The sequence below is a fragment of the Ambystoma mexicanum genome, chromosome 9 (genome assembly GCF_040938575.1).
Source record: "Ambystoma mexicanum isolate Mex_15411 chromosome 9, UKY_AmexF1_1, whole genome shotgun sequence".
NCBI lineage: Eukaryota > Metazoa > Chordata > Amphibia > Caudata > Ambystomatidae > Ambystoma > Ambystoma mexicanum.
The window spans coordinates 800174218-800187766 of NC_090931.1; the positions used below are offsets into that span (position 1 = coordinate 800174218).

At 42.5% G+C, this 13549-nt stretch overlaps 1 protein-coding gene across 1 annotated transcript in view; it reads left to right on the forward strand.

The window, feature by feature from the left end:
* DNAJB11 (DnaJ heat shock protein family (Hsp40) member B11) overlaps positions 1–12749 on the forward strand; it is a 196327-nt gene extending 183578 nt beyond the window's left edge. The window contains exon 10 of the mRNA XM_069615766.1: positions 12379–12749. Coding sequence (XP_069471867.1) covers positions 12379–12443 — 65 coding nt within the window. The 3' untranslated portion in view covers positions 12444–12749. The remainder of the gene's footprint in view (positions 1–12378) is intronic.
* The last annotated feature ends 800 nt before the right edge of the window (positions 12750–13549 follow it).

The window sequence follows — 13549 nt, forward strand, 5'->3', positions numbered from 1 at the left end:
TCGCCCACACAAGATCTAGACAACTCACACCCTAGTGTGATGAGTCCTTGTCCAGCTGTGAAGAAATCACAGCAAGAAAAAACCAAAAAAGATCAATTTCCAAACGTAAAAGCGACGCGCTCTACTCAGTCGCTCTTCTGGTCCCGACTCAAGTCAAAACGAGAAGAATAAAAGGGTATCTGACCGAAACACAAAGGCAAGCACGACAACGCTAAATCCAAAGATGACGGCTGCACAGTGGCAAAAACAAAATCTAACTAAATTAAAAGAACCATTGAATGCACTGCAGACCAAACATCATAATCATTGGAAGGTCAGGCTTGAGAACATCTTTTCTGATGACAACGAGGTAAATTTAAATCGCAAAAATGTGATGTGTCTTCTACATAATTTTCCCACACTAAGAACGATAAATTCAAATGACATTGCAATCGTCGAATACATCAATGAAGACTCATTAGACAAAGTCTATTTACACATCAACTCTCAAGCTGTAGAAAATACACTAATCTCCGCCAAAGATGAATTGATGTTGTATGGCTTTGATCTAACTTTAGAGACCAAAAAAACTAAAAAATGTCCTGAAAAAGACCTACTGAAGATCGTGAGTCTACACATGAACAAAGACGAGAAGCTCTCAGAAAACGATTCAACGTAAAAGAAAGAGCAGAAAATGAAAGACACTCACAACCCTCTACACAAAAAGCTTCCTCAAATTACATTTCACAAAACAAAACCCAAAGAACCTAGCTATTAGAAACCATCAGTGATGACAGAAATGTATTAATACCATGGAATACCAGAGGCTTCCGACACTTGTTTCAGAACTTTGAGATCTCCCTGGAAAACAATTTTGCTGTCTGTTTACAGGAGACGTGGCTGCGGGAGGTACCATTAAGAGATGGATACTCTATGTTGCTCAATCCCGCAGGGAAAAATCAACTCGGTCGCCCTTTCTCAGGTCTGCTAACCATGATAAACAATGCAAATGGTTGGGAGATTTTGCAGTCTTTCTCCCCAAATCTATTTGTTCAAGGAACAATACTGCAAAACAAACTGGGCGTGGGTGTAAAATCAAATCACCTACTCCTACTTAATACATATTGGAATACAACGATGATCTTTTCTCGTCGATTCATACAGTCAATAACAAAAATCATTGATGACAGCATGGAAAGCTACATCAACTTGAATGTGATCCTATGTGGAGACTTAAATTTCTCCTGGTTCGAAGATGGTAAGATCCTCACAAAGCATAAACACCAAACCAATGTAACTGGTAGAGGCTACCAATTCCAACAAGCACTGATCACCAGAAACTGTATGATGTTGAATGGTCAAACAAGAGGAGACATCCCTCCAAATCACACGTGGCACCGGGACAGGTGCAAAAAAATAATTGATTACATCTGGGCCTCTAAAACGATGTGTCATGATATCAAACATCTGAAGATTTTGGATTCGTCACTCAGCGACCATAATCCGCTACAATTAACTTGGAAAGCGCTACCAAAAACAGCGATGAGTAAATTTACTTAGTCGATGGAAGTAAATCAAAGAGGCAACAGACTCAAAATAAATAGTCGACAAATTGAGAGTCTAACTAAAAACATGTCTTCAACAACTGTTGCTGCGAAGGACAAATTAAATTATACGGCACTGCTGGCACAGTTCCAAACCAAGTACAATCATGGAACCAATTGTAACTATATAAAGAAATATGAATTTAGTGCCTTAGTAGCTCAAAAAAAGAGACAATTACATCAAGATCTTCGAAAATTGAAAAAAGGACCAGATTTCAACAAGCTTGCGCAAATGAAATACCGTAATTGGTTGAAATGCTTCGCAATTATGAGAGACCAAGAGCGAGGTGAGAAAATTCTAAGGATGATTATCTGTCACAAAACTAAGGAATTATGGAGCATCATAAACAACAAAGATGTATTTCAGAATGCTAAAATGCATTATAGTATATCAAAAGTAATCTGGCAACAACACTTTGAAAAGGTTTTTACAATCAAGGAAAATACCAAGGTCAATGATATTCCAACTGCTGCTCAATTTTGGGACACAAACGAATCCAAAGAAGACATCATAACAGTAAACACCTAAAAAATTCAAGAGCTGCTGGGCCAGATGGCCTCGCAAATGTGATGCTAAAAGCAAACAACGAGCTTTGGGCAACATTTATCGTACACTTGTTTCGAGTAATAGCCACGACGAAGACCTTGCCTCACTCGTGGAACTCTGCCATCATAGTTCCCATATTCAAAAAGGGAAATCGGGACGACCCGGCAAACTATCGTCCCATTGCCCTCTTGGACATTGTGGGCAAGATTTTTGCAACCTTTCTACAGCAGAAGCTTTCGAAATGGGCCTCAGCCACTGGTCACTTTGATATACGTCAAACTGGCTTCACCAAGGGTGTTGGCACAGAATTAAATCTCACGATACTAAACATACTCAAACTAGAAGCCCTGAAAAATGGTAAAAACCTGTTTATTGCATTTATAGATATGAAACAAGCATTCGACTCATTAAATCGACATAAATTATGGACAAAATTAAAGAAATGGTCCTGTCCACCAGAATTATTGCAACCAATAATGGCTTCACAAAGACACTTCTATCAAAGTACGAATAAATGAGGTAGGGGACCTGTCGGAGGAGATAACTAACAAGGGAGTCAAGCAGGGATGCCCCTTGGCGGCCCTCCTCTTTAAACTATTTATATCTGATGTCTCTGAAGCTTTTCCATCGGTGCAATGTTTTCCACCAAAAATAAACGATCAGAATATCAGTTGGACCATCTACGCTGATGACATTGTTCTAATAGACTCAACCCCCATTGGCCTTCAAAGACTGTTAGTAGCTCTTAATAGCTACCTAATAGACAACGACCTAGAAATTAATGTAGAGAAGTCTAAGATTGTGGCGATCAGTGACTCAGCCAAAAGAATAATCAGAAAATTTAGATGGCAACTCGCAGACGTGCAGATAAAACACGTCCCAGTGGTCCGCATGATAACTTTTTCACTGCAAGGGGCAAAGTTACATGCCGAATATGGAAAATTTACATTGAACCCTGTATTAACCTTTTACTCCCAAAAAGTGATTCCATCGATCACATTTGGAGCTGAAGCTGCCTGGAATTTAAGTTACAAAATGTGGTCTTCCCTGGAGGGAACGTTTTGGAGACGTATTTTCAAACTGCCAACGAGTGTATCGATGATCTCCATAAGACACGAGCTGGGAATTGATTCCATGCACAATATTGTTGTATGGAAATCTATGGCCATGCTACGGAAGATGTCACTAGAAGATCCGGTTCCCGCGTATCAAATCTTATCCTTAGACCCCTCTAATTCATACCATGGCATTCTGTTAGAATGGATAACCAGATTAAAACGGATACTCGAATACCCAGACATAAAATGGGAAACATTACTAGCAACACCGCAAATTGCCAAAAAAAAACTGAGAGAATGGAACTGGATCCAAAATTTGGAACGAAGAAATGTTCTGAAAACCTCAATTGATCTAGGACTAGCAGTCAACAGCTTAGATGGATTACCAAAATATCTGCGAAAATTTCCATCAAGGAAACATCGAAATCAATTCTTGAGAGTTCGATTAAATGCACTTAGAACCAAGAAGATCTTATGGTTTAGACGCGACACACACGTCTCCAATAATTTTTGTAGGTTTTGTGAACTTTCGATAGAATCATTGAAACATCTGATCACGAAATGCCCACATCTCATGCATTCGCGAACTAGTTATCTCGGGAGCTACGCGCCTGTTGATGGTGACACTGAAGGCTGGTGGTACAGGATACTATCGAGTAATAATGTACCACTTACATGTGCAGTATGTGACTTTCTAGAGCACAACCTGAACGATGATTTCCTCATTTCAGCAAATACCAGTGTTGTATGATAACCAACTTCTTGAAATCAATACATTGGATGCTGTGTTACGTTGGAAATAATTATACTGGAAACAACAATACTGTGAATTTATGATTCATGTGAACTATCTTGGTTTTCTTGATTGTAATTGAAGTTTGAAATGCAAACTAATTGTTACAAATAAAATTAATAAATAAATAAATAAATAAATCATGTGCCATGGCATGTATCACAAGCATTGCCCTCATTGAACACATGCCAGACGTGGCGCAGGTGATACCACAGTCTGTGAACGAGATTGTCATGTTCAACTTACTTAGCGGATCCCTACCGAGCAAGTTGACTGGAGAACTCGGAGCATAAGAGGTGGGGCCCTTGCGACCTTTCCTCCCACTTTTACGACAATCTTTTGTGTAAGGAACCATTGAAACACCGCCAAAGAACCCCTGCATGTCTAGAGTTTTTCTTGATAGCGGGAGGTCACCTTCACTGATGCACGACTTTTCCGCTCCTGAGTCCACCATAAAGACGAATTATTTGTTCCCTATCTCTGCCCCCACCAACGGTTCCTCTTCTGGATGCAGGGTCATTGACAGGACTGGACCCGCAAGTGCTCTCTGTGTGGTGTCCTAGTCGGAGTATGTGTCTGTCCCAGGGAACAAGAAAAGGTTTCCCCCTACCACTGTAGCTCCTTGAAATGGTGCTACAGTGCCATTAGGCACACTGCCAAAAGCGTTCCTATCCTGTGCCCGCTGTGGGCTAGGGTGGGGCTGGTACTGTTGGACGGTCTGCTGTGGGTGTGGTGGGGGCTGAGGCCAGGGATCTGGGGTGGTAGCTGTGTGTATGCCTGGTGAATTTTTTATGGTATTGAATTCATTCTGGGGAGGCATTCCCTGGGGGGTTACGTTGGTGTGGATCATAGTACTATTGATTGTAGTTGTAACCTCCTCCCTATTTACTCTGACACTTTCTTGAGAAATGCCCCATCTCCCGCAGGTCCAACATTGCTCCGGCGAGCCTCCTCTCGGCCCTGGACCTCCAAAACCCACCTTGTCCTCGCTGCTGTCCTCCATGCCACTAGTATCCTGAGAATTTTGGGTTACCTACCCACTGCCCTTGTCCTCCTTCAGCCCACACTGCCGCTATTCTTGCCTGTCCCTTATTAGAGGCGTACCCTCCCTCTTCCGTCTGTTCAGGCATTGGCCCTGCCGATACTGCAGCTTCTTTCACTAGTTTATTTAGTTTATTTTATACTAGTTTTGCTTCCTCAGCCTGTCTCCTCTGAATCGATTCCTTCTTGCGTTCTTTTATTCTTCTGCAATGGTGAACTATGAGGCTTTGAATCTCAGGCCATCTCTTGGCTTCTACCACTGCTATTTTGCCAAGCACTTTCTGCACTTCTTTAGGTAGGCCCCTTTTCACTATAAAATAGAAAAGTGACGTCATTGATCCCTGGCGCTGCCAGCTTCTGCTCTCCAGATCTCTTGGACCCCGAGAAGGTGCTGGGCTGCGTCTTCATCATCCCCCATTGTACACTGCATGATTGGTTGTAAATCTGGGAACGTTCGCCGCAAATCATCCCATACCCTAACTCCAATCCTGTTAAATGGCGCTCCATCATGGGCATCATTGCTCAACATTACTCCTGGGTACTCTGCTTTGACCCACACTGATTGTGCTTGCTCCCCAACTGCAGCCACTAACAGGCTCTTAATATCCCCCATTGCTAAGGGCACCCCCGCCGTGTTCTTTTCAAATGCATAGATCCACTCCTCAGCCCCAGCGGTAAGAGGTTATTCTTATCCATTTGTGCCCAGGGTACATAATGAGGCCTCCCTGCACCTTTGTGTATCAGTGGCATCTGCATCTTCATCTTTCTTTTTCCACCCTTAGTTGTACTTCCCTTTTTTTTTCTGTGCTAAGGCTATCCTACCAAATCGTTCCCAAATACTTTCTAACTTTGGGGTGGGCTGGGGCACTTGCTCAGTGTCCCCTTCTTCCTCTTCTTCAGTCTCATCAAAATCACTCCAATATTCTTCGTCTCCTTTGCTGGACCCCACATTCACGTAGCCCAAACTGTCTGTTTCTCTGTTACGCTCTACATGAACAGTTCTTATGGGTGCACTGTCTATTAAAAAAATAGAAATCACCCAATTTCCACTCATCTCCTGCAGGTTGTGCTGGTGCCCCTATAGATAGCACTGGTGTATCTACTTTCGTCGCATCGCCTGCTGCCCTAAGTCTGGTCAGTTCGGTTCGTGTGGATACTAGTGCTATTTCCAGGTCTCTGGCGCTCACCCCAGTATGGGCAGTAACATTTTGGGGGTTGAGACATTCGGTGCGGCTGTCCTTGGTGTTACCATCGTGCCCACTGTGAGAAACCTGGTGGCCAGGACACAGCCATTGCTATTGTTTGGGGTGGACCAGTGAGGGAGGACCACATGGATGGGGGGTCCTCGGGGAGTGTGATACCGACGGGTGAAACGTGGTATCCCCCTTCCTTTGACATCTTTTCCCCCATCCTCTCAAGATTGTACTGTGCTCCAAGATCCCACCTTCCCTGTGCTCAAAACGTGGGGAGACCCAGGCTATTGCATCCAGACATATTATTTGAGAACACTTCTTTCCTTACTTGAGAACTATCCCACACCCTTTTTTGTATTAGTAGTAAGGTTTGGCAATAGGTTTCTTAGTGTCTGTCTTACTTGTTGGCACCATGTGTTCCTCACATCGCCGATACATAAGTTGGGTTTGTATACACCGTCTACTGGGCGAGTTGTTAGGGGATATATTTCTTTTTTCCCTTCTACCTTCTTCTTGTTTTCCCTTTTGTCTGTCTCCTTACTATTCTCGCATGTCGCCCCCTCCCCCTTAGGATCCTCTGTGTCCTAAGACATTTTTCAGAGGTTCCATACTTCCCTTTTACTCTGCAACGGTGTCTCCTTGTATTTCACTGTCGGGTATGTGGACATATATTCCAATATGCTTCCGTCAAAAGAGCCCTGGTCTGGCCATGAGCAGGGCATTGCCCCCCCCCCACCACCCTTTAGGCTCAGTCACCCATTGGTTTTGATATTTCTTAATCTTTCCACAATATAGGGGCAGGGCCTTGCATATATAGCCCAGGGGTGTTTCTACCCCCATTGTCGTGTCACTTGTGTCTTGACTGTGGGACTGCACCTAAACTACTGTGTCGCAGTTGAACAGTACCTTGTTCATTTCAATAGATATACAGTTCAGTCTTGTTTCTATTATAGCTTAAAGCAATCAACAAGTTACACAAACAAGAAATCATTACTTTATTTACCCCCTTCCCCGCTGTCTCCCACTAGAGCTTTTTGCACACACACACCACATACACCTCTCCTGGGCCTCCTCCTTACACTTTAAAATATACCAACAAAACAAACTGAAATAACAAGATAAAACAACCACTACTATTCCCAAGCTCTCTAATTATGCATAGCTCCTATATTTATCCTTGTATTTTTCCTGCACTGGTTGAGACAGTGCACGTGGTACCACCTTCTCCCCTTACTCTGGGAGGTTCCCTTCTCCTTCTTTTCCGTTTCCTTAATATCCTTAAAAAGTTAATGAAAAAGCCAAAAACATCAAAACACGATCTATAAACATTCCCCGCTCTCGATTTCAATCACTGCGTGTTCACAATATTCACACTGCTCCATACGCCCAGCCCTACTTTGTTATCCCTTGCAGGCTATGCTCGTGTGCGTGCCTTGTCCTTAAGACCTCTGTTCATGGGGTTCCACAACCGGTCTGCACCTCTCCTTGGGGCCGCACCCTGCTCCAAAGAACAGGTGGGATTCTTCAAAGACGGCTCCCACAAAGTAACTCAGCAAATGCGTTTTGGGACTGGTCACTGTAGGTGGGCACGGCCCTTCCGGAGAGGCTGCCTGGATACCACCGCAGGTACGGGGGCGATGGGATCATGTCATCAGGGTCACCAAATGAAGGCAAATCCCTGTTCACGCTCACACCAGAATGAATACAAACCTCTAGGGAAATAAGCCAAGAGATAGCTTGCAAGGATAACAAGGTTTAACTGTTCAGAATGCAAAATATCCAAAGGGGATGCAAGGCTACAATTGGTACGTTTCACGGTCGTTTGTCGATTCTCACCTGGATCGGCTGGGCTCATCTCTCCATGGAGTGAAGGGCAGATCTCTCATAAATTACATTGAGAAAACAATGATACTGTGCTAAACCTACTACATCACTGTGGCGTGCACCTGGGAGGTTTGCGTACTGGTGCCAGGGGGAAGGGAGGAAGAAATACTCATACTGATCCACTCATTCTAGGCTTTGTTGATGCCGCTCCTCTAGCACTCAAGGCTTCCACCCTTGTTTTGATCCATTATTTATCCCTCCCTGCACCTCGTGTTACAAAGGATGTATTTTATGCTTAGGGGTGAAACAGTCGCACACGCTTGGATCTTTTATGGGCACTTGGTTTATGCTGGGGGAGTCACTCGCTATCATGGAATGCAGGGGTGTGGGGGGTCAGTTCAGTGGTGTGGGCTTTTTCTTTGGCCTGGCTGGGTGGGGTTAGAGGCCTGCTGGCCGCTTGGTTGTGGTGAATGGGCACTGCGAGGAGCCTGGTGTTGTCTCACAGCTTTGCCGGGCGCATTCCTCCCAATGATACTAAGAATTTGCAACAGTGAAGGGACAAGGGGGAAGTGAGCTTCTGTGAGAACTGGTCGGGCAGGCTCATTCTGCCTAATGATCTGGACCTAGTAAAATCCTTCCATGGAGATAGACTGGTAGAGCGCAACCATGCAAACCTGTGCCTCTGCCCTAATTACTAAATTGTTTCTTTCTATGCACCGTCTAAGGTCATGCATGTATTTCACGTTAAATTGTATCCGCGTTAAATTTTCTAAATGCGGTTTCCCCCCCTTGTACACTACATGATCTAATATGGGATTTGCCTCACCTTAAAGTGTCTGGGGGGGGGGGGGGGGGAAATGGGGCTCATTTCCATCCCAACACTATCAAAGGTGAAGTTGCAGAGACGGGCCATTACAAGTGCGTGATAACAAGAAGCCCTGGCAGAAGAGTATACCAGTCTACTGCAAGTGTGTAAAAACAAGAAGGCTTGGCAGGAGAATATACAATGGAATCACAGATGTGTGAATATCGGGGAAAGTAAATCCCCAAAAGACTTTGATAGTGAACAAGAGGAAAGACGAAAACTATTTAACACTTTTGAAACTCTGAAGGCCAAAGACATTATCCTTTACACCTTAAGATTTATTTCCTTAGAATGTGAAGGTCAGAATAGTACTTTGGACACAGGGCGGTTTTGTTTTGGACGTTCGAAGAGTGACAACTCTTTAGTTTTGTGTTTTGGCAGGGAAACGCCTCTAGTGCAGTTAGAGCAAGGCCTTTTCCCAACCCCTTTTTATCTATCAATAAAAGTCCTTAGCCGAACCATATTTTATGTGTTGGAGTTGTATTCCTGACCCTTCACATACGATTGGAAGAAGGTTGTGCAGTCACTGAGTGAGGGTGCATCAGGGTCTTAGTTAATCTGGCACAATGGAAATGTATCCACATAATCTACTACTCGCAAGGCAGACTCTGTAAAATGGACTGCAGTAGAGCGGGCATGTGCATTAGATGGGTGATGGGTTTGACATTCATCATAAGCTATGGAAATGTTGTCTATGGCAAGGATACTGGCCTTGCATTTTGGGGAACTTTCAAGAGTGCGTGGCTAAGCAGTAGAATCTGACAGTCCTGTATATATTTGTCAAGACTGAGGACTCCAGGTACACCACATTATTTGGGAAAATATGACTGACAGTAGTTGAATTAAGTAATTGCTGTTCTGTGGAATTGGAAGAGGTTTCCTCTGTTGATGACTTGGCGCAAATGAATGGGCAGAGTGAGGTTGATGGATGAGGTGCTATACCCGGATAGGGATTATTTACAGAAGTTTTTGTGGTGATTTGTGGATAATGAGGCGCGCACCACCATTGGACCGTTACAAGTGGAAGAAGGTGGGGCACTCCAGGAAATGAGAAGCTATGGCTATTCTAATAGGCAGTTATGTACTGGCATGATGGTGAAATATAAACAACACAGGGAAACTTTTGGATGGTACCTCCAATCTAGGGTACTTTGTCCTTTCTGTTAACACAGTCTATATTTAACACACAAAACAGAAATCGGAGAACAGCTTCTCTCAAGCTAGTTAATTACTAAGCCATCAATGCATAGTCCTTGCACTCTCCTTAGTCGGAAAAGATATCCTGTCCCTTCATGGTGCTACTAGCCCTAGAGAGCGCTGTGGCACTGACTATCTGGAAAAGATAGATGAAGAGAAACCCGCCCTATTCTTTGCATATAGTGAAGTGACTTACAGACAAAATATTACCAAAGGTAGTCTTTATCAAAACCCTAATTTGGACACAAAATGGTTAAAAAATTGCAGATTAGAAATTCATATCCCCTATCTGCACACTGTGGTCCATCGGACAGTTCACGTGGGACTAGGTGATGCAACTTTGGACAGTTTATTTCCCCTCCGTGAAGTATGTCAGATTGTACCAGGTGTAATGTACTAAAACATTTAAGAATATAAATAACACTCAACATGTTGTTCTACCCCCACACGTCCTCTCTCCCTTTGGCGTATACACAAGATTTGGTATTTTTGAGAGAACGTAATTTTCACATAAAAACAATTAGAATGTCCACATCATTGATTCAGATTTCCAAATTGCTCAAGTCCACTATGTGTCACTCTTAATGAGGTGACATCTAAAGATCTGGTCGACTGGTTTCAATGATTTTCTTTCGTGTATCATCTTCCTCCGGACCAATTGCTTCTTTGTTTAGAGAATAAAACACAAACTGTAATAGTAACAGCAAACAACATCTGGGTTGTTGTCATAAACCAGTACAGGTTAGGATTTTAGTACTGTTTTGGTTAGTATTGTTTGATATGCCACAACCAATTAAATTAATTGGCATGAAACTGGTGGCAGGGAAGACGCTCATTGAGGATACATCAGCCATTGGGGTTAGTAAGTTGAAATGACTTTCCTCTGCTGCACACTATGTATTCAAAAGGATGGGTGTGCTATTTCGTTGCATTGTGAAAGCCAAATTCCAGGCCCCAATATTCTCGTGGGTGCTATGTAGTCGCCTGTGTCCTGAAGCACCATTGGGGAATTCTACCTGCAAAGGATATTCATGTATTCAGGGCTAGAAAGCAGTGTCAGTGGCTTTTTGAGTATGCTGTTCTACTTGCTGTTCTCTTCAAAGAGGTAACGTTTGCGACTCTCAATGTTTTTGGTTAACACTGTTCTGGAGGTCCAATGTAATTTGGAGGCTGTTTGGTAAAGCCATGCCAAAGAACATTTCTGGCTTTGCTCTTGGCAGCGGAAGCTTTTGCTCCCAGCACCACAATTAATTAATGTTGTTATTCAGGAGAAAGGGAGGATGGGATGTACGAGAAAGTGTAAGTTGCTTGAGTTTCTAATTGTGCTGTCTACATTCCACTCACCAACAATGCAGTGCCTACATGGGTTTCTGACTTTGCTATGGACAAAGACCAAAGGAAATGGTGCATGCGGAGAAGCTTGCAGGTGAACTGTGCATATAAATGGGTTTCTTATTCTTCAACTTCACCCACATACCGTAATTCAAGTCCCACAATTCTGCTAGATGGTCCTATGGGAATAAAAGTACAAGAGTCACTACAATGAGTAAGGTTTATTATTTCTAGCTGGGTGGTTCAGGCATGCTATGGTGCACACAAAAGAGCTGAGATACTGGTTAAATCTATTCGGCTAAAGGCTTGAAGAGAAATGTTTGTACATCCACGTAATACGTTTTTACCTATCTGTAACTCAAGTGGAAAACTGGAATTAATCTTGGATTGCAGAATCCAAACATAGGCACTTGATACTAGTAATCAGAACCATAGTGACTGATGAAATGGCTCATTGGTTAGTGAGCCCACCAAGAGGCCTGTAGGTCACAAGTTTGAAGCCAGGCCCACCCAATTCAGCTTTTCAACCATTTGAAATAATTAAAATGAGCACTAATAATGAGCACTAATATGTTGGATGAGAGCCCCCTATTCTTTTAAATTTAAGATCAAGCGTCTGCAACTCTTGGCGCTCTAGACCTTTTGGCTAGAATTCCATAATTCCTCACCATTGACAATGATGGCTGGGACTTGTGGTCAAAACATCCAGAGATCCAAAGGTTGCACACACTGTGTTTTCATCACATGCAGTCCTTTTTTCTTACCTTGCTGCTCTCTCTCTTGGACTGCATTGATCGCTTTTATGCACAGCTCTCCCCATGCCACTTTGATTACATGCCACCCGCTCTACATGAACTGCACAGGAAAATGGCATACAATGAAGCAACTGTAGAAAACCTTTTTTTACAATTCCTAATGATATCCTTTTTTTGTTTTTTTTTTCAGGTGTAAAACAATTGTTGAAACAAGTCTCTGTACAGAAGATCTACAATGGACTACAGGGATATTGAACAAATATTGCTGGACTGTGAAATAAACTGAAAAGAAAATCAGTGAAGATATTTATTATCTACGTTTTTTAATAAATCCATTTCTTTTTCATCTTCAAATGATCACCTTTAGAGACTCTTGTGGAAAGAAGTCCTGTGACAGAGAAACATACATTTCTTGTGTACATGTTGCAGCTGAATTTGGAACTTGGGGAAAGCTCCCATAGTAAAATAGTTGTACAATTTTTTCTCCCTTTGGTTTTTTGGATGTATTTTGTTTTTTAATACAAATTGAATTGACTTTTATAAATACATTTTGATGTCCCATTTAGTTTTCTTATCGTTTTTAATGTATTATTGTACTAAGAGTCTCGTAATCATATTTAGTCCTTGCACACATTCAACCATGTAGTTTTCATAATATACTTTTACATAAAATGTGATGAAGACTGATTGCCAGATTTAAAAAGATTAGTGTGAGCGATGCTCATGTGAAAGTGTTAGTTATCTTTGAGAACATTTCAGATTGAGGTACAGGAAACTTGGCTGCAGCAGTTATTTAAAAAATAAAATGAAAAAGAGACAAGGGATTTCGGCATGACCATAGCAATACCAACAATCCATTCCTTCCACTGGACTCCTGCACACACCACACCTCTTTCTCTTCATAGACCTTTAATTTCATAACCTTTTCAGATGAGTGAGGTTTCTTTTGCAATTTGTGTAGGTGTGTTAACGCTGCACACACCAGCTGATGTAGCTTTGCAGTGGGCTGCCCACTCTACACATAAAATGGTTGCTTTCTAATTGGCAACGTATACAGTACAGATTTTTAGTTTAGCATGATTGGATGGGCAGCTATTTTCACAATGAAAACTAAGCACTCCTGTATTAGGGGCTGACGTGTGATGAACAGCTACTTCAAATAATGTTGATAGGCTTCTAGCCCATTACTTAGTTATCTCTTGAACCTTGGTTTTAAGGATTAAGACCCAAATTCCTACTCACTCCATTTGCGAATTACTTAGTATTTAGATATTAATAAATTTGAAAATGTTCCCACCCATTCCTTTGTTGAAATTGGTACCTCCCAACAGAGTTCTGAGGCTTCCAGTCCTCTTAAAATG